This window comes from Lepidochelys olivacea, assembly GCF_965140295.1.
Source record: "Lepidochelys olivacea isolate rLepOli2 genome assembly, chromosome: 3".
Classification (NCBI taxonomy): Eukaryota; Metazoa; Chordata; order Testudines; family Cheloniidae; genus Lepidochelys; species Lepidochelys olivacea.
In genome coordinates this window covers 164,324,404-164,346,659 of record NC_140413.1, presented here as the reverse complement: position 1 = coordinate 164,346,659, position 22,256 = coordinate 164,324,404, and the positions used below count along the sequence as shown (strand labels likewise).

The window sequence follows — 22,256 nt, the reverse complement described above, 5'->3', positions numbered from 1 at the left end:
TGGCACCTAGTCATGTTTCTGACACATTTGAATAAGAATAGCTGAAAAAAAAATCAGACTTGACTTTGATGCAGGTAAGCATTTAGTAATTGCCTAATTGTATTCCTTTGTGACAGAATCACAATAAAGTATCTTCATTAACTCTCAGTTCCAGCACCTAATGCACTGTTATAGTTTTCACACAGGCCCAGCATACTGTGGATATTTTGACCTTTGTAGTTGTTACTAGAGCTTAGAATCTCTCTTTCCTTGGAAGAATATTACCTTTACATATGCATAAATGTATGAAGATTTTTTATTCTCATTTAGGTTGCCTTCACTTGTCTCATAAAATGGAGTTAGGATTCTTTTCCACTACAGTGACACCTGCTGGTGGGAGGACAGGTGATTGAATGAAAGCTTCAATCATGCTCACTTCAGCCAAAAAGGGCGCCATTCTTTTCTGTTCCTGTCATTCACAAACCAGTGAAGAACTCTGCCACACACCATCTGATTGAAGGAACGGGACTCGGGGGAGATTACTTGGCCATCAGAGCCAAGATGATATAGGAAGCAGAGAATCCTAACCACTAAGCAACCCATTTTCTTCCACATGTGGGAGGATTTATTTGCATAACCTCATATTAACATTGGTGGGAATTATGCACATAAGATCTCCTTTGTTTTCCTGTTGAGAAGAACAGGCACCCCAATATTTTATCTAATGCCCTATGATTCTAGTAGGACAGCTATTACCAGAAACATTTGACAATGTATGGGTTTTTTTATAGGGCATAATAATTGTATAAGTAGTCCTGCATTCAGTATTTTATTATTGGATAGCTGATGCCAGAAACTATTTCCACTTACCCTACGTTTATGCCTTGTACAGAGGATACGTGCAAGAGCCTTTCACTGCAGGTGTTGATGTCTCTCTACAAATATGCATGTGAGGCAAGATTGAGCTGAATAGACTTAAATGGTGAAATAATTTTTTTAAAATATTGGTCTCTATTTACTTTATATATTTTTGGAAAGGCCTGCTTGTTTAAACATCTTGCACATTCTGAATTTGCTGGTTATGAGAAAAGTGAAGAAAAATACCATTTGCTTTTAGGTAATCGGATTCTGTGGGATCTAATCCTATATCCTATTTATGGTTGTGCTGGCTATTCAAAATTAAAATGAACCTTTCATCCATGTGTATCATAAATGGGCATTTATCAGGATTATATGATTTTGCAATCCATCTGAATATGTAACCAGAATTTGTTTTCTTTCCGTTTCACTATGTAATTACCATGCAACAATAACAAAAGTGACATGTTTGAAGAACAGATAAAATGCTGTAAATTGGCCAGTAATGGTGATATTTCCTCATCTTCTGAAAAACCCATTTATTCTCTCTCTCAACAAATCAAGGTATTGTCAGCCCATACTCATCTTGTGGCCAGAGGGGCCCTACCAATTTCTAGATGTAAGTGAATACTGGAATGCAGATGAGGCCTACTAACGAAGGCTTTCAACTCAGGCAGCTGGTCTTAGCTTGCCTCAATTTCTAAATCATCCATAATGGGGCCAAGACCTCCGAAGCACTAAAAAGAGCGAGCTGACATGCTGGACAAACTGTTAATTTTTTCCTGAAGAAGCTGCTGTATTGCACATCTGTCACTGCTGTGCAGACAATTACTCACAGAGTGGAAAAAAACCTGCTGCTTGTTTCTAGTGTAGCTGTTAACAGACGTAATGGAGAAATACAATGGTGTAAGAGTCAAAACAGGAAGGTTTCTTTAAATTTCTAAATATAACTTTACCAAATGAGGAAACAATTGGCAAAAATTTTAATATTCAAAACCATCCCATTTTCCACATGTGTAAATCTCAGATCTGCTATGTTTAAAGAATATATATTAAGTGAGCTGATACCGTAAGACTCTATTTGAGATATTAAAGCTGCAGCTACTTTTGTAATGATCTCCTTTAACATCTGTCTCTATAGCCATTATATTAGTTTATAAGACACCCAATAAAGAGCTTCTATCAATATCATTTAAAAACAGGTGTAGAAATGAGCATACTGAAAATGTTAATTTTTCAGGAAATTAAATGTCTGTTACAATTGTTCACATTTTCAATTTTAAAAAGTCATTTCTTATTTCTATAATACCCAATATTTTTAGCATGAGATGTGCTATCGTCCGTCATCAGTAAAGCCACTAATGATTCTAGTCTGAAAAGGGAAGGCACTCTAGGTAGGGGCAATCTGAAATTCATGCATTCAATCATGGAGACCTGTAGGACTTGGAAAGAGAGTGGGCGAAGTAGAGTATCCATGTAGGTCATTTTAACAATATCTTTTGCAGATGGTTGGAGGCCAGTGAAGATGGAGACAAGAATTAGGTACTTTTGACTTTGTGGCCGGAAGCTTATTGGGCATGTAACTTAAAGAAGATATCTTCCAAAGGCAAACTGACCTAGCAGGGGGAAGTCCTCAACACTTTAAGATGGCCCTAGCCTGCCCCCTTTTTAGTGATCAAATAAAAAGCATCATAACATTTCCCAGGTTTACTAGGTCCACATTATTTCTAAGCCTTCAAAGACCTGCAACCATTCCAAGGCCTGATCGAGGTCACAACCCCAGAACTGCCAACCCCAAGGATTCCAAAATCGTGGAGTCAAGCCACCCAAAATCATGAGACTGGTTTAAAAACAATGAAATTAAATTAAATTTGGGTTCATTCTTCTTTCCCTTCCACAACCATGAAGGCTAGAAATGTCCTTTTTAAAAAAGTGAAAGTTGAGATTCTTGTAAAACAACAGGAAAGGAGTACTTGTGGCACCTTAGAGACTAACCAATTTATTTGAGCATAAGCTTTCGTGAGCTACAGCTCACTTCATCGCATGCATCCAATGAAGTGAGCTGTAGCTTATGAAAGCTTATGCTCAAATAAATTGGTTAGTTTCTAAGGTGCTACAAGTACTCCTTTTCTTTTTGTGGATACAGACTAACACGGCTGCTACTCTGAAACCTGTAAAATAACATGACTCCAGAAGCTGGGGCTTTAAGAAAAATGCCTAATATCAGGGAAGTTGATAATACTGCAGCCTCATGGAGACATAGGGCAGCCTCCAGACCTCATATAAGTGGCCAGGGCTCCCAGCAAATCCGACTCCCTTGTCTAGTTAAGACTGGCTGGTGCTGTTTGCAGGAAAGAAGCATTACTTTCACTAAGTGGAAGAAATAGCAGCTATTATCCTCTGCATGATAATCCTAAGGGAAAGGTGTAATTAAAAAAAATTCAGAGTGCACAGATAAAAATGTGACAACATGAAATACCTAACATTCTGCTGAAAATTTAAAGAGTCATCAAGGAACATTCTTCCACTGCAAAGCTAGTGATGTCTGTGAATCGGGGGATGATTTATGCTGTCTGACAATTCAAAGACAGAAGACAACTCTAATGTACAGATAAAACCAAAAGGGGCAATAGTAGATCATACCACTGGCAGTTAATGGCACTGACTCGCTGGAGAGAAATCTGGATCTACTTAAAATGTCAGGTGTGTAAAGTAATGAGTCTGTGCTTAGTAGGAGACCAACAGAAGGAGCCTTCATGGTCCACTTGTCAGTTGAGTATATATTACCACAAACCTGTTAAATAAATGAGTATTTAATACCTACTGACTCAACACAAAAATAAAAACCCGCCTACTTTTAGGAAAACTTTTAATAAAATAAAATAAAGCCTGTGGCATAAAACACATTTCTGAAAATAAAATAAATTATTCAGAAGAGTTTTAAAAAAAACCCAAAGCAGGCTAACATGGGTTTTCATTGACTAGAACAATGTTAATAGCAAGGGAATGACTGATAAAGATCCCCAGTATAATTTATGTAATGTAAGAATAGTTTTTATGTTTACAGGGAGGGGTTTTGGTCGAGTGATTAACACTGGAGTCTTCGAACCAGAATTCAGAGGTTATATTCTCAACTGTGCCTTTGACTTACACCAGCCCAATACTTTGGATCAGGCCCATGCTGACCTTGGGCACGCCATTGCAAGGGACACCATCAATTAAAACTCATCCTCACCCCAACCTGAAAACTACTGCTACAAGTAACATCCAAGATGACTATAAATGAAAGAGTTTAGAGAAAAAAAATATTTCCTCTATTTTTTCCAACCTGTTACTTTATACACAAAGTGCTGTCAAATACAGAGTTGATTGGTCAGTTTCCCCTTTTGTTTCTGCGGCTCTTTCACACAACGATGGAGGAGGGGGAGAGGAAAGCCATTTTAAAAATACGAAAATGTGATGGTAAAACCACATGAATCGGCCAAGGGATTTGGGAACAAGTGTGGTACCTGAAATCATTGCTCTTTTTTTTTTAAATGGCTAGCTTTTAAGTTGAGAGTGTCTCTTTAAACTCTATGCCTCATTGCAACCCCCTGTACAATGGGTATTTTATTTCCCTGTCTGACACAGGGATTGTAAGATTTGTTTGTAATGCACTCTGGGCTCCTTTGGAAAAAAAAAGGGGGGGCCATTTCTAAAGCATTATATATTTTAAAACTTCCCAGTCCTTTCACATTTTGTCATCTTAAAATCTGAACAGGATTTAATAGATACTTAATAGATATACTGCCTGTTTACTTGGCAAATTTCATCCTGGAGTGTGTAAATGTGCTGAACTGCAGTGGACACAGAACCCTGAAAATGCAGCAACTCAGTGTAGTAGACGGCAGCAGCCAAGATGATAATCACATCTGACCCAGAGCAGGGGAAATTTTGGCCAAAGACTCCTGTATAAACCCACATTTGTACAAAGTGACAAAGCATCTTTAAGGTCTAAGCAGAATAGAATAGACCTCTGTTTGGAAGTTTTCATCCAAAAGATTCTATAGCTTGCAGTTTACCTTTCTTGGAAGAAGGAAGGGCTAAGCTGATCCTGTGAGCATTTTAACTTGAGATTTTAGGAACTCTTAACATTACAGTGCTAGCCTTAAGATGCACCACTAAGCCATCCAGTTCAGCTAAACCACGAAGAATGGATAAGAGCAGCACTAGCAGCCAACACTCATTACAAAGGTGGAGGTATCATTTTACCCAGGTCTCTTTATCCCCATCTTGCAGATACGGAAACCATGGCACAGAGTGGTGAAGTGATTTGAAGATCACATAACAAATCAATGGAAGAGCCAGGAAGAGAATGTGGGTCTCGTGACTTCCAGCTCAGTGCCCTATCCAATGGACCATGTGCCAGTCTGTGTTTCACTGCCGGGTGATTGAAGAATGGGACAGCTGGGGAAACTCTAGGCTGTTTTGGGCTTGGACTGAAACATGCCAGTTTTGCCTGGCTCTGCTCGCTCTTTCTACCAAATTGCCTTCACCTCACCTTTTGTAGTGCTCTTTGGGACTGGGGAGATCTGTACAGCTAAAACCGCAGTCAGTTCTGTCATTTAGTATTGTTTCTTCTCTTCACTGCTAAATCCCAAGTAGCCTTGTCCTCTCCAGCTTCCCCTCATCTCAACTCCCCTCTAAATGGTGCCAAAGCCATCATCTTCTCCCACATCAACCCCCTTCTTGAAATCCCTCATTTGCTTCCCATGTCTTAACACATCAGATTTAAATTACTACTCACCTATAAGGTCCTGCACAATTTAACCACTGGTTACATCCTTGACCCTTGTTCCCACCGGCTCTCCCTCACTTACTCTTCATTAATAAGTATGGCAGAGTCTGGCTCTTTGGGAGAAATAAGAAAGAGGTGGACCATCAAGAGATCTCACACAGTATGAGCCTTAAGATCCATGTTTTATCAAGTAAAATTTCTCCAGTCTGCTTTTCTCCAAAGACACTTTTCACAAACAATTAAGACCACAAAGATAGTATTAAGTGTCACAGAATTTTTCTATGACTTGAAAATTAATTATCAACTTATTTGCATTGTTAAACATTAATTAGCTATGAATAGTAATTTTTTTCAGCACTGCAATACTTCAATTTCTCATTACAAAATAATTTCAGCTCTATTAATTAGTTCTAACAGTAACTCATGGTAATGGATGACACCTTAAGTGAGCTATTAAATGTACTTTACCACTGATTAGGAGGAAGACAACTAAAAAAACCCACTAGGTTTACATAAAGACAGAATATGAAACAATGCATTACAGATTTATTGACTTCCATGTAAGCAACCCACACCCTTTTAATAGTAAATAATGAGGGTTAGCAGAATCATATGCTTTGTCACAGCCGCGTACAGTTGGATACAAAGACTTCACACGTGGTTTCACGGTTTAACAAATCATCCAACTTTTATCAACTTATTCCATAAAAGTGCAATTATTTATAAATAAATAAAATCAAAAGCATTCCCTTCTTTCAACCCAGCACAGAAAAGTCCATTGGGGTCCCTTTGTATTTTGTTCTGTAGTCTCATCAGGCCCATAGATAAACAGGACTCCAGATTAGGATTTGGTCCTGATTGAAATTCTCCGAATAGCCACTTCCCTGTGCAGAGGATTGGACCTTACCCTCTCTGTCATAATAACATGCCCTTACTAGAATGAACTACCAGACTTGCAATGATTAGTTTAGAGACACCTCCACCCAAACCACCAGTCAGGTAACAATAAACATCTCCAGTTGTTAGTGGCCCCCCACTCAGGTCAGATGTGTGAAGGTTCCAAATCCTGTATACACTTTGTTCTCTGTATGTGAGCAGATCTGGCACCTGCTAGTGAGCCCAGGGAGTAATACTGGTGGCCCCATGGCCATACAATCAGATAGGAAGCATGAGCCTTTGACCGTCGAAGTACAAATGAATACATAATTTGTATCAACAAGAAACTAATAATAGGTACAACAACACAGAACCTGATGCTAAGCCCTTCTCCTACCACCGAGAAATTCTGCTTTAAAATTAGGATGCTCTAACTTATGACCAATAGCATTCAATATGCCACTGGGTTGAATGTCCTGAGACTGCACAACAAGCACAGCTGCTGATGTCCCTGTAATGATCCTGAAGAAGTGGAAGCCAAGCTGCTATGGGCAAAGCCTCATGAAACCGGTACCTTCCTTTAACTTGGTAGTAAACAGATCAAACAGATCCTCATCAAGTTACTACTCTCCCCATGGAGGAGTAAATAGGAAATATGGAGCAGCTTTTTCTGGGGAGATATCCCCATCTGTGCACTCCACAGTACAATCTTAACTCTCCAGCCTACTTAAGAGGTCTTGGAAAAACTACGAGTCCAAATTACAGCTCCTTCTGCTCACTGCAGGTCCCCCAAGCACTGGGTCTCTGGAGGACTCAGGACCCCAACCCTGAATGCTCTAAAAAAAAAAAAGTGATAATAAATACTGCACTTTCAAGTTATTGGAACAAATACACCAGATGGCTGACATCAAGGGCTGCAAGAACTCCATACAGTCAGGCAATCAAGGTTCCCCTCCCCCCGCAGCCTCCCTCTAGTAGCTTGCACAACAAAAAACCTTACACAGGTCAGGGAAACTGGCCAGACAAAGAACAGGTGGCGTAAAAGATGGGAGGATATTGTCGTTGAGAACATTTCTTTCTGTTCAAGTGCTACTGCAAAACAGCACTACTTCTGGATTTCTCCCCCTGCCAAAGTCTTTCCCCACGGAGGTGGGATAGGCATTCTTAATTATGTCTGTAGACTAGATTTAAGTGGTGGTAAAGGGTTAATATAAAATTGGTATCAATTTAATCAAATACTATCCTGACTGAAAAAAAAAGTCATAAAAAAATAGATGTTCCCATAGATCTAAAAGCTGTGCTTAATACATTTAGAGCTAGGAAATGCACGCACAATACTTTGACTGGATTTTCCTTCCCCCAGTGTAAATGATCATTGGAGAACTTGAGAGCCAGGCTCAAAACTGGCTCAGGGCCACCGTTTATTTGTTGACCTCATCTTTGTCAATAATGAGTAGAAATTGCCTAAATTCAATTTATCACACTGCAATTCATTACTCATAAGGTCACTGACAAATGAAAACATCTATACTAATGCATATATTGGAGTGAGTGTAAAGGCACTTTGGCAAAATGTGTTAAAATTGATGTAACTTATTATTGTGTTTGCATGGCTATAAAAAGAAGCATAAACAGGCGTTGCTTCAGTCTCAGAATTGCTCATCTCACTGACTATTATAATATGGGGTAGAGCTAAATGAAAATCTCTCTCATATTACAAAAGTGGTCTTTCACATAACAGAATTACTTAAATTTAATCCAATCTAACACATGGAGTGCCCTGGGTATAACATGCCATCTTCAGAAGAGCTGTATTCATAGAGTTCAGTGACGTTTTAGCCATACTTGTATGGGTATGCTCAAAAAATCAGGGCAATGCGTGTACTGAGGATTTGGCACTTAAAGGAGTGTAAGATCTTGGTCAAGTATTGCATTCACTTCATAAACTGCAAAACATTCAGATGTTCTAGTATAGGAAGACATGATACGATTAAAAACAATTAGACAATGCTCATCGAATTAACATACTTTCCCCCAAATGTTCAGGTGTCCAGCAAAGCACTATGTGGATACTTCCTCCCCAACTATACTAATTCTCTAAATGTGAATGCACAGCTAAAGAATAATTACAATTACAATTCTGTAAAGAAGATAGACATCTATTGAATCTTGAGAACTGTACAAAATATCTTCAGAGTGACTGGAATCAAGGTTTCAAATCAGAGCTTGCTTTACTCCAGGCCTAACTGAAAAATGTTAGTCTTGCTATTTCAAAGAATATCCATGCATCACTGAAACTGGTAACTGTTTTAAAAGTTAGCATGTTGAAAACATGTTATATGCAGGATTGGGGAGGAGGGGGAAGAAATAAATCATAGCTCACTGAAATAGAACACGAACCTCATAGGAGTTGCAATAGAGAATCAGATCACTACTGGGCACTAGTGACAATACCAAACGCTTCAGAGGAAGATGTATAAAGTTCTATATTGGATAAATATAGAATAATCTCTCCCCGAGGGTAAATTTCTTCAAGACAGTTAATGACTGGTTTATGCCCTGAAGCATGAAGGCTTTTTTATTTAAAAAGTGTTATCCATATAACACTCTGGATATTTTTTATATACATGTCAATCCTGCTGAACCATGGGCTTCCATATCCTGTCACGGAGTTTCATAGGATTATCACATGCTATGTGAAAAATATTTCCTTTTCTCACTTTTAATTTTGTTGCCTTTTAATTTCATTCCTAACCACTGGGCTTTGAGGTATTCTCGATAGGTCTCTCTCAATCTCTCCTGTTGAAGCTGTTCCACTGTGTATAATATTCTTGATTAGTCATTGGGCCAGAAAGAGAGAGAGAAAATAAATGAGAATGAGTCTGTAACCTGGTGTTGAGGACATCACTTGGGAATAGGGACACCTGGGTTCAGTCTCTGCTCCACTGACTATTGAATTATTTATACAAAGTGGAACAACTTCCACAGAAGAGACTGAGAAAAATCTGCCCCAGAATACCCTTTGCTCATTGGTTAGGGCACACTTCTGAGGAGGTTGAAGACCAAAGTTCAAATACCTGTTCTACATCAAGCAGAGGGAGGAATCAAACTGGGGTCTCATATCTTGGTGAGTGCCTTAACCTCAGGGTTAAAGGTTAAAAGGGAGCAGCTAATCCTCTGGCTGTTTTCTGAATCTAGCGTTTTAAAAATGCCAGAAACAAAACATTTTGAAAGGTTGAACACATTTTTTGTTCAATCCAAAATGGACTTTGATTTTTTTAAAAAAAGAATTCCCAGATTCCATTTGATGCAAACCATTGAAAATTTTTTGGGGGTGGAATAAAAAAAAAATCAGTTATTTACCAACTCAACCTTCGTGGTGTATGCACAGCATATACTGGCCAAAAAAAGTGCTTTTGCCAATATAGCTTATACCAAAATAACTATGCCAGCAAGGACACATTTATGACAGTACAAGTTAGTCTTTAGTAGGGCTTTTGCTGGCATAGAAGTGACTAAAAGATCACAACCCTAACAGATACTGCTACACCAAAAGTTTCTAGTGTAGGCCAGTTTGATAATTGTGGGAGGTGGGAAAGGAGTCAAAGCAGAAAAGGTTCAGCTAATCTGGCATATGAAAGGGGAAAAAATGGTAAAATTTTTGCAATTTTTTTTATCAGCTTTATAGTTGGTGTATTGAAATTTAGCATGGAAATAGTTCTTAATAAGCTCTTTTGAGTTGACATGCACTATCCGTCCTTCACTAAGTTCTTAAGTATCTACTGTGCCTGGTTAACTTAGCATTGCAATAGAAAGTACAGTGGCAGGGCAGGAGTTTGGCACTGTCCTTTGGGACCTTGTAAGGTGCAAAAACATTAGAGAGGTCTTCATACTTCAGATTGAGGAGGGAACCTTTGTCTGATATGCCTTGAGAGATGACAAACCAAAAGTGAAAGATTGATGGCAAAATATAGGTCACCTGAGTTCACAGTTGACTCTGTAGTTAACTACTCCCTCTTCTGAATTACACCCAAGGAAGGCTCTGCATTGAAAAGAAAGTGTGAGATGCTGACAAAATTATCAAAATAAATACGTTGGGAAGAAGGAAACCTATTTAAAACAGTCTAAATCAATAGACTGAACCATTATGACAATAAAAATGGTGTGCGTATCGTAACTGGGGCATTTCCTGACATTTGGGTGTTTGTGCAACCTTAACACTAGTTTAATATAGTTATTTCTATAGATAATTTACACATAATTAGCTAAGTGTATCTGTTCCTGCTGGGGAATATAAAAATGGGAAGGGGACATTAGTAAAGTTTCACAAGCCTTGTAACAACATTTTTAGCTAATATTTATTTGTTAAAGATATTAGCAGCCTTAACTACATGTTGCAGAAAGATGTCATTCTTCCACTCATCTTAGCAGTAACGCTGCTGTCAAAAAAGCAGTTTAAAGTACACAATATACAAAAAGAACATGAAGAATGAAGTCTGTTTTATTTTATTACATCTTGCTTGTGTTAAAGCAATGCATTCTATACAGATTGTTTAGCCATTTGCTAGCAATTCAACTGACCCATTACAGACCTTAATTACAGAAAAGCCAAAATTCAGGGACAAAGTTGTTATATACTAGCATGTTAAAAATGCTTTTCCTACTTCAACAAATATTTATTTAAAAGAAAGATGCTGCCAGCAGTTGCTCATCTGTTTGAGTAAAGGTTAATGGCCCAATTCACAAAATGTTGAGGTATATTGGTAGATGCATCAAAACTCAATGTACATTACTCTAAACGTATGTTTCTTTTATTAGACCTTCAATGTAGGCAGAACATTTTAGGCTACTAATTAATCAAGCATAAATGGAAAGCATCAGGTGAGTGCTGGGAACTCTCAGATATGAGAGTGTCCAACATCGATTAATATGTGAAAAGGAAAATTTATTTCAATGTTATATCTAGTAGCAGATGGTATATCATATCAAAATACTTGTGTATGTATTTTAAAATAATCTGAGGCATCACTGTAGTAGGTATTGTTATAAGCTAGTAATGGAAAAACCTAACAGGCAAATTTTAAGACATATTTTGAAATAGTGGCATGTTTTATCACAATCGCAAAGCCAAGTGTCTCCAAAAAGTGGCCTTTTTAAAGAACACACTAGCTCTAACCTACACAATCACATTGTTAGAGCAACTGTAAAGAGGCCTAGGAAAACAGAATTGAAAATGGGGGCATGAGGTAGGGAGAGAATTGTACAGCAATATCAAGAAAAATATCACTACATTATATTTTAACAAATCATTTCCCTCTACTTGGCACCCAGTCTGCTCTGGCATTTCTAGGAAATTCCAGTTGCAAAACAAAGGCATATTTATATCTAAATAAAATCAGTTTGAATACCCTTGATATCTATTAATTTCTTTTGAACAGATTGATTGATTTAAAATTAGAAACTAACATGTTTTTATACCCTAGCTCTGATTCTTTACATCTTCATCAAGCTAAGTAATTCCTCCACTATGGGAGTCTACCAGGTCGATTGTACCCGTGCATGTGGGGGAAATGGGGAGCAGAGTGGGAACCAGCAAGGTTTTATCCTAATATTTGTCCATGCGGTTTTTTATTTTTAAATTCTCCACTAAAATGGCAAATATTTTCAAATACTTTTTAAGCTGCAGACTGATATTTCTTGAATTTCTGCAGCTACTGTATATTGCCTGGATATACTAGAAACAATGCTATTTGTACCACAGTTACAATTACCAAATGATAATACACAGGCTTTGTAATCAATCATGATGGAATTATAATGGGGGGAGGAAGTTCTTTAAACTTTTACTAATACAGCATAATAATAGAAGCCTACAGCTTTTACTTAACATTGCCATGTGTCTTCTTATTAATTCACAAATAGTCTAAAGTTCAAGAAGTTATTCACTGCTCCATATAATACTCACAAATACGTCTTTAGAATTCAACAGCACTTCATAGCCCTTTGGAGTATCAAGCGTGTAGGAGAATTCCACATCAGTTAAAATATAGCTATCTGCCTGTACATATATAGAACCGGCCTGTGTGTATATTAAATGGCAGTTATACATGTGGAATCCACTGTTAGTTGCAGAATTCAAAATTCTTGGCTCTTCACAATTACATGGCCACAAAATTCTTTGGTCATAGAATCTGTTTAATGAGCTTAGCTGTACAGTACAAGTCTGAAATGGAAAAGCCACACTACAGTGTAGCCTAGAAAGTTCCATAGAAACAAATATTCTTGCTGATTAAATACTGAAGAAATCCAAAAAGTCGCTTTTTCAAAAAATCAAAATCACATTTAAAACCGCAAGTAAAGTATTCTACTCCAAATCAGTGAACTTGTACATTTGATCAGCATCAAGGATGACATCAGACACTAACCAGTTACTCTACACTAGGTCAATAGTAAGCAGACTCTAAAAAGGGCCAAAAAACAGACAATACTAGCACTTGGAAAGTGAGAACACTGTTTTTCAATTAATCTGTTGCTTTCTCTTGTAGCTACTTTCCTAGTATTGTGTTTGCTGGAAAATGGATGAGGTTGTGAGAGGAAAAGAGCTTTCTTCTTGATGATTAATTTAGAGTAAAATCTTGGCCCCAGTGAAGTCAGTGGAAATGTTGGCACTGACTTCAATGGGGCCAAGTTTTCGCCCTTAGTCCATTGGAATGAAGACTCCTCTTCAATTGTATTATACTACCCTAATGTGGAATTTGCTTTACGCCACCAGTGTCCTGGCAGCTTGATTGGCTGGTGTTCGATGAAATTACTAGTGCTGATATTGGATACTGATTAAAATGCTTAATGATCCCCCCTTGACTTAAAATTGCTCACTCAAGACTTTAGAGATGCTACCAGAGTATTTCCCTCCCTTCTTACTGGCTTCACTTTGTCTTTTCTCTGCTTCTTCCATGATGCTTCGAAGTTTGTGGCAGGATGTCCATATCATGACCACAAAAACACTGAATGGTAGCTACCCCTCGCTGTAACCTACAACTCAACTCAAAATATACCAAAACCCCAAGTTTAAGAACAAATGCAAGGGTCACATTTAAAATACACTCGTTTTTGAGGTGGAGAGTCAGGGGAACACTAGTATAAAAAATAACCAGAATTCCAAGCTGAGGGTGAACACTAAAAGTTTTAAAAATATTTACTTAAAAAATATCTTACAAGATGTAAAAACAATTATAAAAGCATTAGAATTAGGGCTTACACACAGATAAGCATGATGCTTTACAAGATAATGGGGTTACATTCCTATGATGACAAAGTTACCATCAATGTTGCCATTTGGGGACACCTAATGTATGTCACCATGGAAAAGCAGAGATCATGTTAACCTATCCTCATGTATGGCCAACTTCTAGAAATATCTAGTTTGGAAATTTTTGCCTTTAAAGGAAGGAAAAATGAACCAACATAGCAGCTTTCTAAGGTTTAATTTTCCTTGATAACAAATCCTCTCAGAACACTTCAGATGAGAAAATGGTGCCAAAAAATGTTTGCCTAAATGCTGAAATCTGCTGTGTGAGAAGCTTTTCAGGAAAAATAAACGCATTGCATTTTGAATCATATACCGAACAGACTTTGTTTTAAGATCACAGAAAATAAAAAAGTACAATTGTTTTTACATTTTAGCACCATTACAGAGTTAGGATTCAAACACCTCTTGTGCCACTGTGGCTGTACCTTGCATCTTGAAAGCCAGAGTAGTCAACATGAAACATTTAGGCTTCAGAACTCCATAAGTGAACAACAACTGGATTTGCTGATGACAAAATACAATATAAGACTTTAGCTTTTTTTTTTTTTTAAATTAAGGTTGGTCTTCCTGACTTCTGTACAGAAGTTGGAGTGCTTTTCTGTCAGCTAAATCCAAGTCCGAGTCCCTTTGGCCTCTGGATGGCTCTGACTGGTTCTGACATCCCTTTGCCGTCTGGTCCCAGGCCTGTGCCAGGAGTCCAGCCCATACTTTGAAGCATTCTGTTTCCAATGTTGTTTTCTGGGATTGGTTGGGCATTTTCACCTACAAACCCTGAGATTAAAAAGAAACATACAACATTAATCAGTACTGCCATGTAGAAAAGAGCAAGATAATCTCCTTTAAAGCCTTAACCCTTCTTATTCTCCTAATTCATCTAATAGGTTGCTAGAACAGGCTGTCTTTGCATATGTTGACCTCATAGCTGTATGTTAATTGTACATATATAGTCTGTAGTTTCACCATTTTTTAAGAGTAGCTCAATTTTTAATCATTACACATTTATTTTTGCTGCAGATCTTTTATGCATGAGACAAAAATGCTGGATGTAAGACTCAAAGAAAACTCAAAACCTGAATAAATTTATCAATGTATGGAGAGGACTATTTGACTACCGAGTTAGGTATAGATATCAAACATGGGCATAAGAAACATCACACCTTTTCTTTCCACCCTCATTGATACAATAAATGCTTTTCAATCAACTGGAGTATGCTGAGATGTTTAATAAAACAACTAATCATTTATGATTGAATTCTCACAACAGCAACAAAAGCAGAGCAGACAACTGACATATTCTTCAGAGACAAGGTGGGTGAGGTAATATATTTTATTAGACCAACTTCTGGAACATTACCTCATCCACCTCATCTCTCTAATATCCTGAGAGCAACATGGCTATGGCAACACTGCATATAATATTCTCCAGTCCATTTGTATCCTATTTCATTGATTTGTTTTACTAAAGATTAGAAAGATTTAAAAGGCAAATATAAACACTGGGAAGTACCGTATGCATTTGCATTGAAGAACTTTCTCTTAAACAAAATGGTACCAACTTTTCTAATGCACTGCTTTTCCATTTCAGTAAGAGCTTGTGTAAGATAATATATTGCAGTCATTTGTATAAATCACAGTCTTAAACTTCCCCTAAATAAAATATAATACTGTAACATTCCAACTCTGAGACATCTCTAAACAAAACATTTTTACCATCACAAAACATATCTGTGAATGTGGCCAAAGGTTGACTTACCATTAATCAGAAATAAAAGCAGATTCTGATCTTGGTTACATAGGTGTAAGAGTCAGCTGACATCCATGAATTTATTCTGGATTTACACTAGCATAACTTAAAAGATAATCTGTCTGACTGTCTGTAAAATACTCTGAACATGAATATCACTGTACGAGATTAGTAGGTTTATCCTATTCTATCTCAATTTATCCTTTTAAAAAAGAAAGGATATTTTGTGTCACTGAGCATGAGGAATCCCCGATTAATGCCTAATTGTGTGCTACTGTGCAATGTAAGTGAGAAGTGGCCACTTGTACAGTTTTATGTTTCTCAGATTTGAGAACATTATTTTTAAAGTTTTCAGAGTAGCAGCCGTGTTAGTCTGTATCTGCAAAAAGAACAGGAGTGCTTGTGGCACCTTAGAGACTAACAAATTTATTAGAGCATAAGCTTTCATGGGCTACAGCCCACTTCATCAGATGCATAGAATGGAACATATAGTAAGATGTGTACACACACACACACACACACACACACACATACAGATAAGTTGGAAGTTACCATACGAACTGTGAGAGGCTAATTAGTTAAGATGAGCTATTATCAGCAGGACAAAAAAACTTTTGTAGTGATAATCAAGATGGCCCATTTAGACAGTTGACAAGAAGGAGTTAAGGCTACTTAACTTAAGGAAATAGATTCAATTTGTGTAATGACCCAGCCATTCCCAGTCTTTATTATTTTTAAAGAAAGTTGTTTGATATGTTTTTGAGTAATATCTTTTCTACAAAACAAATGTCCATACTTCTATCATTTGCTGGTACTCCCTCAGTACCACGATCTACTTGATGTCCTGTTAGAGGAAAAGCAATACACATACGAGGAGACAGACCGCCAATAGTAAAGGGGTTAAACCCAACAGATTTACTTTTCTTATGAATGTAGAAAAACAGAAGTATTTGTAGTAGCAAAGGAAAATGAAAAGTGAAAGGCATTTAAATCTATTGCCTTTTCTCTCCCATTAACGATTGAAGCTTCTGTAGTACAGAGTTTTGGAACTGATGCACTGGTAAGCTTTCCTGTATGCACTGTCTTTGGTAACTGCCCACTCCTGATATAAATGCAGATAGCATGATACTGCTAGTTATGAAATGGGGGAGGAAGTAAGGTGTATAACATCCTGCCCTGCAGGAGGAAAAAAATTTGAAACCTCTTCATTGTCTACACTGAAGGTGAGCTGTTTCAGGGAGGTGGATTTTTGTTTAATCTGCTGTGAATGAATTTCCAAAGCTTGACAGACTTGGGGCATTAGCCATTGAGGTAGGGACAATCTTTTTTTGCTCTGTATTTGTACAGCATGTAGCACAATAGGCTCCAGGTCCATGACTAGGGCTCCTAGATTCTACTACCAATAAATAAGTTAGTTTCCCATTCATTCATACTCGCCTGCCTTTTTTTTTTTTTTTGGAGAACTCTAGTAACAAGTGTAGGGAGAGCACAGTTATGTGTTTTTAGAGAGACTAAAGTTTTAAACTAATCATTTACCTCTGATGAGCACTTGGTTCATTATTACATTAACTTTACCAAGGAGTATTAAAACAAAAGTTGAACAAATATTTTGAAGCTCCTCAATATACAAATCTAGAAAGCTACATTGAAACAGCATACACAGGCAGTAGTCAAACCGAAGATGAGAGATGCATATTGAAACCTTCATGATATACCCTACTTGTGATTATTGTGGCAACAAATTTACAGTACTCAAGAATTATCTACTGTACTATTCTGTATACTCAGTCACACTGTGGCCAGATAAAAGCTAGACAGCCACTATTCCAATCCCTGAGTCAAAGAAAAAAGAAAGAGTGCTGAGAGAAAGCTAATTTTAATATTGGTTTGAAGCAGTACTTAACATTAGGTGATAAAGGCTCTGAAGTCAGTGTCCTGGCCCTGTGAGGGTGCTCTTGAACTGACCAGCACAACATTCAATAACAAAGTCTTCCTTTCTTTTCAGGCCTCCCATGGACAGAGACAGTTTTCATACAGACAAGTCCCTGACAATGACTGAGCATACATAGAGCAGGCTGTGGACCTTCTGAGCTCTTGCTTCTAGCACAGAAAATGGAAAAAAAATATCTATGTCCAAACTAATTGACAGGTAAACACCCTTACTAAAACTATAGAAGTATCCATTAACTCACTTTTTTGGGGATAACTTAAACAATAAAATTGGTAGTGGGGTCCTAATATCTTAAAAACAATGGAAAAAAACAACAGAGGGGAATAAAGTTCACAGTGCTTCCAAGGAAAAGGGAAAAATGACAGAGGCATATAATCAAGGTGTTCACACCATCTCAGAATAGGATGTGTCAGATGATTCCTGAGTTTGCATAGCAGTGCCAGAAACACACTCCAGAGTTTAAACGGTAGAGAACAGCTCAAAACAGAGCAAACAACTTTGCTGGTTCACTAGAGTCCATTTAAAAAGCACAGTTAACTTTATATAAACTATGTATCTTCCTGTATCAAATCCAATTCCTCACACAACAAGAACAGAAAGAGGCTATACAGATGAACAATTTGTACCCTGAAACATGCTATTTAATAAACTGATGCTTCTATTTTTGATTTTTTCCTGTAACAGAATGCATTTCCTCTTTCTGTGACTGACAGGATAATTGGAATACGTTTTGTTTTAAAGACACTTAAGTACTTTTAAAATATACAGTATAATTACTTTTTCCACTCCATTGTACATGATTTTCTATTAGAACTCTAAAATCCCCAAACCCTCTGAATACAGCCAACAAAAGGCTTATTTTCTTTTTTTTGTTTTTGTGCACACGAACACACATGCACCATGCATGTCCAACAATATTTTTGGTTTTGCTTGAGGTCAGTGCAACACCAAAAAAATTAACGCACAACTGGGATGTAAACAACTAATTTACTTTCCTGTTTTTATTTTCTTAGCAAGCGTGCAGGCTGGCTGTATTTTATTTCAAAAAGATTTGGTATCAACAGTCCATTCTCCCTGTTTAGTCAGTTTTGAAGCCTAAATCTTACAATGTTTTTATAAAAAGTGAATCAAATTATAGTTATTTTATCCTGCACATTTTGAGCCTCTCCACTTTCTATAAGAACACAGTTTCTGGTAATTTTATTCATTGTAGTCCTTTTCCTTCATTCTATGACCAATCAGCACTCAGAAATACCATTCTTATTGCTGATTGGTTGAAGATTGGGAAAGAACAGAGTATGACAAATACCATGCTACCTTGTTTTTTTTTTTTTTTTTTTTTGCTGTGGGCTTTTATTCTCTAATTTAAAGCAGTTATTGTCCTTGCAATATACAACTTAACTATACATCAGCTTCTAACTCATGCCAATGGTACTTCTTGGACTGGCCAGCAGGGGCTTTCAGAGAGTGGTAAAAGCATATTGCCCCTAAAAATGGTTGTACTACCTCCAGGACATGTTCAGTCTTGACCCAGCCTGAAGCAAGAACAAGAACAACCCGCTGCTGCCACCTCAGGGAAAAGTAGCTATGCAAAATGTGACAGGTGAAAGGCAGTGACGGGGTGGGGAGTGGGAAAGAGGCAGTGGTTATGAGGAATGGAAATCAGCACTCTATGTTAATAATTTGCAGGAATTTCACTTGCAGACCCTTCTGCCTTACAAAATTTGATAGCAACCATAATACTTTGGTTCCTGATTTGCCAGATGAGTGGCAGCTCACTGGAGTGGTTGCCATCACATAAGTGAGGGGAAAGCACTGAAGGAACAGTGGGAATGCTTGGATGGCAAGACAATGCTATCAAATTCCTATACCTATACTGAGCAACACCCACAGCCCAAAAATACACACACACACACACAGCCTCTGGAGCCCACCTCTATTATACATGTGCATGCCTAATATGAAACCCATAAATGTATATATGAAATATGCTTAATATGAAACCTATAAATGTAAAAAGGCAAACATATTTGTGTATTTAAAAACGTTTGGGGGAATAACGAAAACTTCCAATAACATTTTTATTGTGAAATTTTTATGATGGCGTTAAAGGTACATTTCTATTAAATGTATCTTTCAAGAGGTGACTCTGGCAATTACAGGCCAGTAAGCCTGACTACAGTTCCAAGCAAACTGGTTGGAAAGATAGTAAAGAACAAAATTGTCAGACATATAGATGAACATAATTTGTTGGGGAACAGTCAATATGCCTCACCAATCTACCAGAATTCTTTGAGGGGGTCAACATGCATGTGGACAAGGGGGATCCAGTGGATATAGTGTATTTAGATTCTCAGAAAGCCTTTGACAAGGTCCCTCACCAAAGGCTCTTAAGCAAAGAAAGCAGTCATGGGATAAGAGGGAAGGTTCTCTCATGGACTGGTAATTGGTTAAAAGATAGGAAACAAAAGGTAGGAATAAATGGTCAGTTTTCAGAATGGAGAGAGGTAAATAGTGGTGTCCCTCAGGGGTCGGTACTGGGCCCGGTCCTGTTCAACATATTCATAAATGATCTGGAGAAAGGGGTAAACAGGAAGGTGGCAAAATTTGCAGATGACACAGAACTACTTAAGATACTTAAATCCCAGGCAGACTGCAAAGAGCTACAAAAGGATCTCTCAAAACTGGGTGACTGGACAACAAAATGGCAGATATTGGCAAATTCAGTGTTGATAAATGCAAAGTAATGCACATTGGAAAACATAACCCCAACTATATATATGAAATGATGGGGTCTAAATTAGCTGTTACCACTCAAGAAAGAGATCTTGGAGTCACTCTGGATAGTTCTCTGAACATCCACTCAATGTGCAGCAGCAGTCAAAAAAGCAAAAAGAATGCTGGGAATCGTTAAGAAAGTGATAGATAATATTGCATGCAGATGTGGTTGTCCCATCTCAAAAAAGATATAGTGTACTTGGAAAAGGTTCAGAAAAGGGCAACAAAAATTATTAGGGGTATGCAACAGCTGAGGAGAGATTAATAAGACTGGGACTTTTCAGCTTGGAAAAGAGATGACTAAGGGGGGATATGATAGAGATCTATAAAATCATAACTGGTGTGGAGAAAGTAAATAAGGAAGTGTTATTTACTCCTTCTCATAACACAAGAACTAGGGGCCACCAAATGAAATTAATAGGCAGCTGGTTTAAAACAAATAAAAGGAAGGTTTTTTTCCACACAACGCAGTCAACCTGTGGAACTCCTTACCAGAGAATGTTTTGAAGGCGAAGACTATAACAGGGTTCAAAAAAGAACGAGATAAATTCATGGAGCATAGGTCCACCAATGGCTATTAGCCATGATGGGCAGGGATGGTATCCCTGGCCTCTGTTTGCCAGAAGCTAGGAATGGGCGACATGGGATGGATCACTTGATTACCTGTTCTATTCATTCCCTCTGGGACACCTTGCATTGGACACTGTCGGAAGACAGGATACTGGGTTAAATGGACCTCTGGTCTGACCCAGTATGGCCGTTCTTATGAAAAAAAGAGGCACATAATTTTTCTTAACAGCTGTTGAAACAGATACATTCTGGTTAAACAGTACACTAGCATTCAATGCCATACCCTTGATTTTACAGTGATTGCCATGAATTAATTTAATTCCATCTGTAAGCTAAAAAACAGATCAGAGGTCTAATGCTGCTGCAGGCTCCACATCTGTTTAATCATTTTTGGACACAACAGCTTGCAAAAGTTCAGGATTTAAATTTGCTTAATATTTAAGAAATAATGTTTTACTAGTGTGTGAATCTCACCAGGAAACAAACGTGTCAATACTCAGTTTTGAACTATATGGCAAACTGCAAATCTATTTTCCCTTAACTGTAAAATACTTCTTCTTTAGAACATTCTATCTAGGCTTATATTTGTTACAGATCAAAAAACAGGACAGTTACCCAATGTACTACTATTGTGACTTTCAATATTTAAAAAGGGTAGAAAGCTATAATTTATTTTTTATTTTTTTTATTTATTAATCTTTTTATTGCTAATGGGGCAAAATCAGTTTTCAGGTTATTGACAAAACTGACATCACTTAAATTATTTTGGATTTACACTGGTGTAACTAAAATCAGAATCCAGTTCAGCACCTTCAATAAACTTTAGGAGAGCAACACAAAGTCTTTTTCAGGCATAAGAATAAAGGAAGGTGGATTTGTGCAATTTCAACTTTGACCAAATTATTATTTTTTTTAATGCTAAGGATAATTTCTCAGAAAATGATACTGCATTGAAATAGAGTCCTGGACTCTCATTTTTCTTTTATAAGATTAAAGATTTGTGAGTGGAACAACTATGCCTCAGCAGAGCATTCCACAACTATTATTTCTTCTTCTTTCGCTCCTGGCAGCCCTAAATCCTTTAAATCCTTTCCTAGAATGATCTCCTTTTGCTTGGGCAATTTTTGCAATACATGGCCCGCTAACCCTTACCTCCTACCCTGGATCTCACTTATGTCTGTAACAGCAGAGTCAGTCTTTTTACCGCAAATCTTTCAAGGAGCATTGTGGATGGTAATTCACTTGCGTAATTGGCTCAAGAGATGAAAATCTTGTATCTGACTCTCTTACCCACTAATCTATCCAGCTGACTGCAAGCCTAATTGGCAGCTTGTTTAGTAATTTGGCTCCTAAAGTGTTGTATTGATGTTGGATAAACAGCCAATGGAAAGAGAGGTGATACATGCTGCTTCAC

At 37.5% G+C, this 22,256-nt stretch overlaps 1 protein-coding gene across 1 annotated transcript in view; it reads right to left on the bottom strand.

The window, feature by feature from the left end:
• Positions 1-10,954: 10,954 nt before the first annotated feature.
• The window catches only part of GPATCH2 (G-patch domain containing 2), a 182,907-nt gene continuing 171,605 nt past the window's right edge, over positions 10,955-22,256 (bottom strand). Inside the window, exon 10 of the mRNA XM_084624428.1 lies at positions 10,955-14,570. Coding sequence (XP_084480554.1) covers positions 14,401-14,570 — 170 coding nt within the window. The 3' untranslated portion in view covers positions 10,955-14,400. The remainder of the gene's footprint in view (positions 14,571-22,256) is intronic.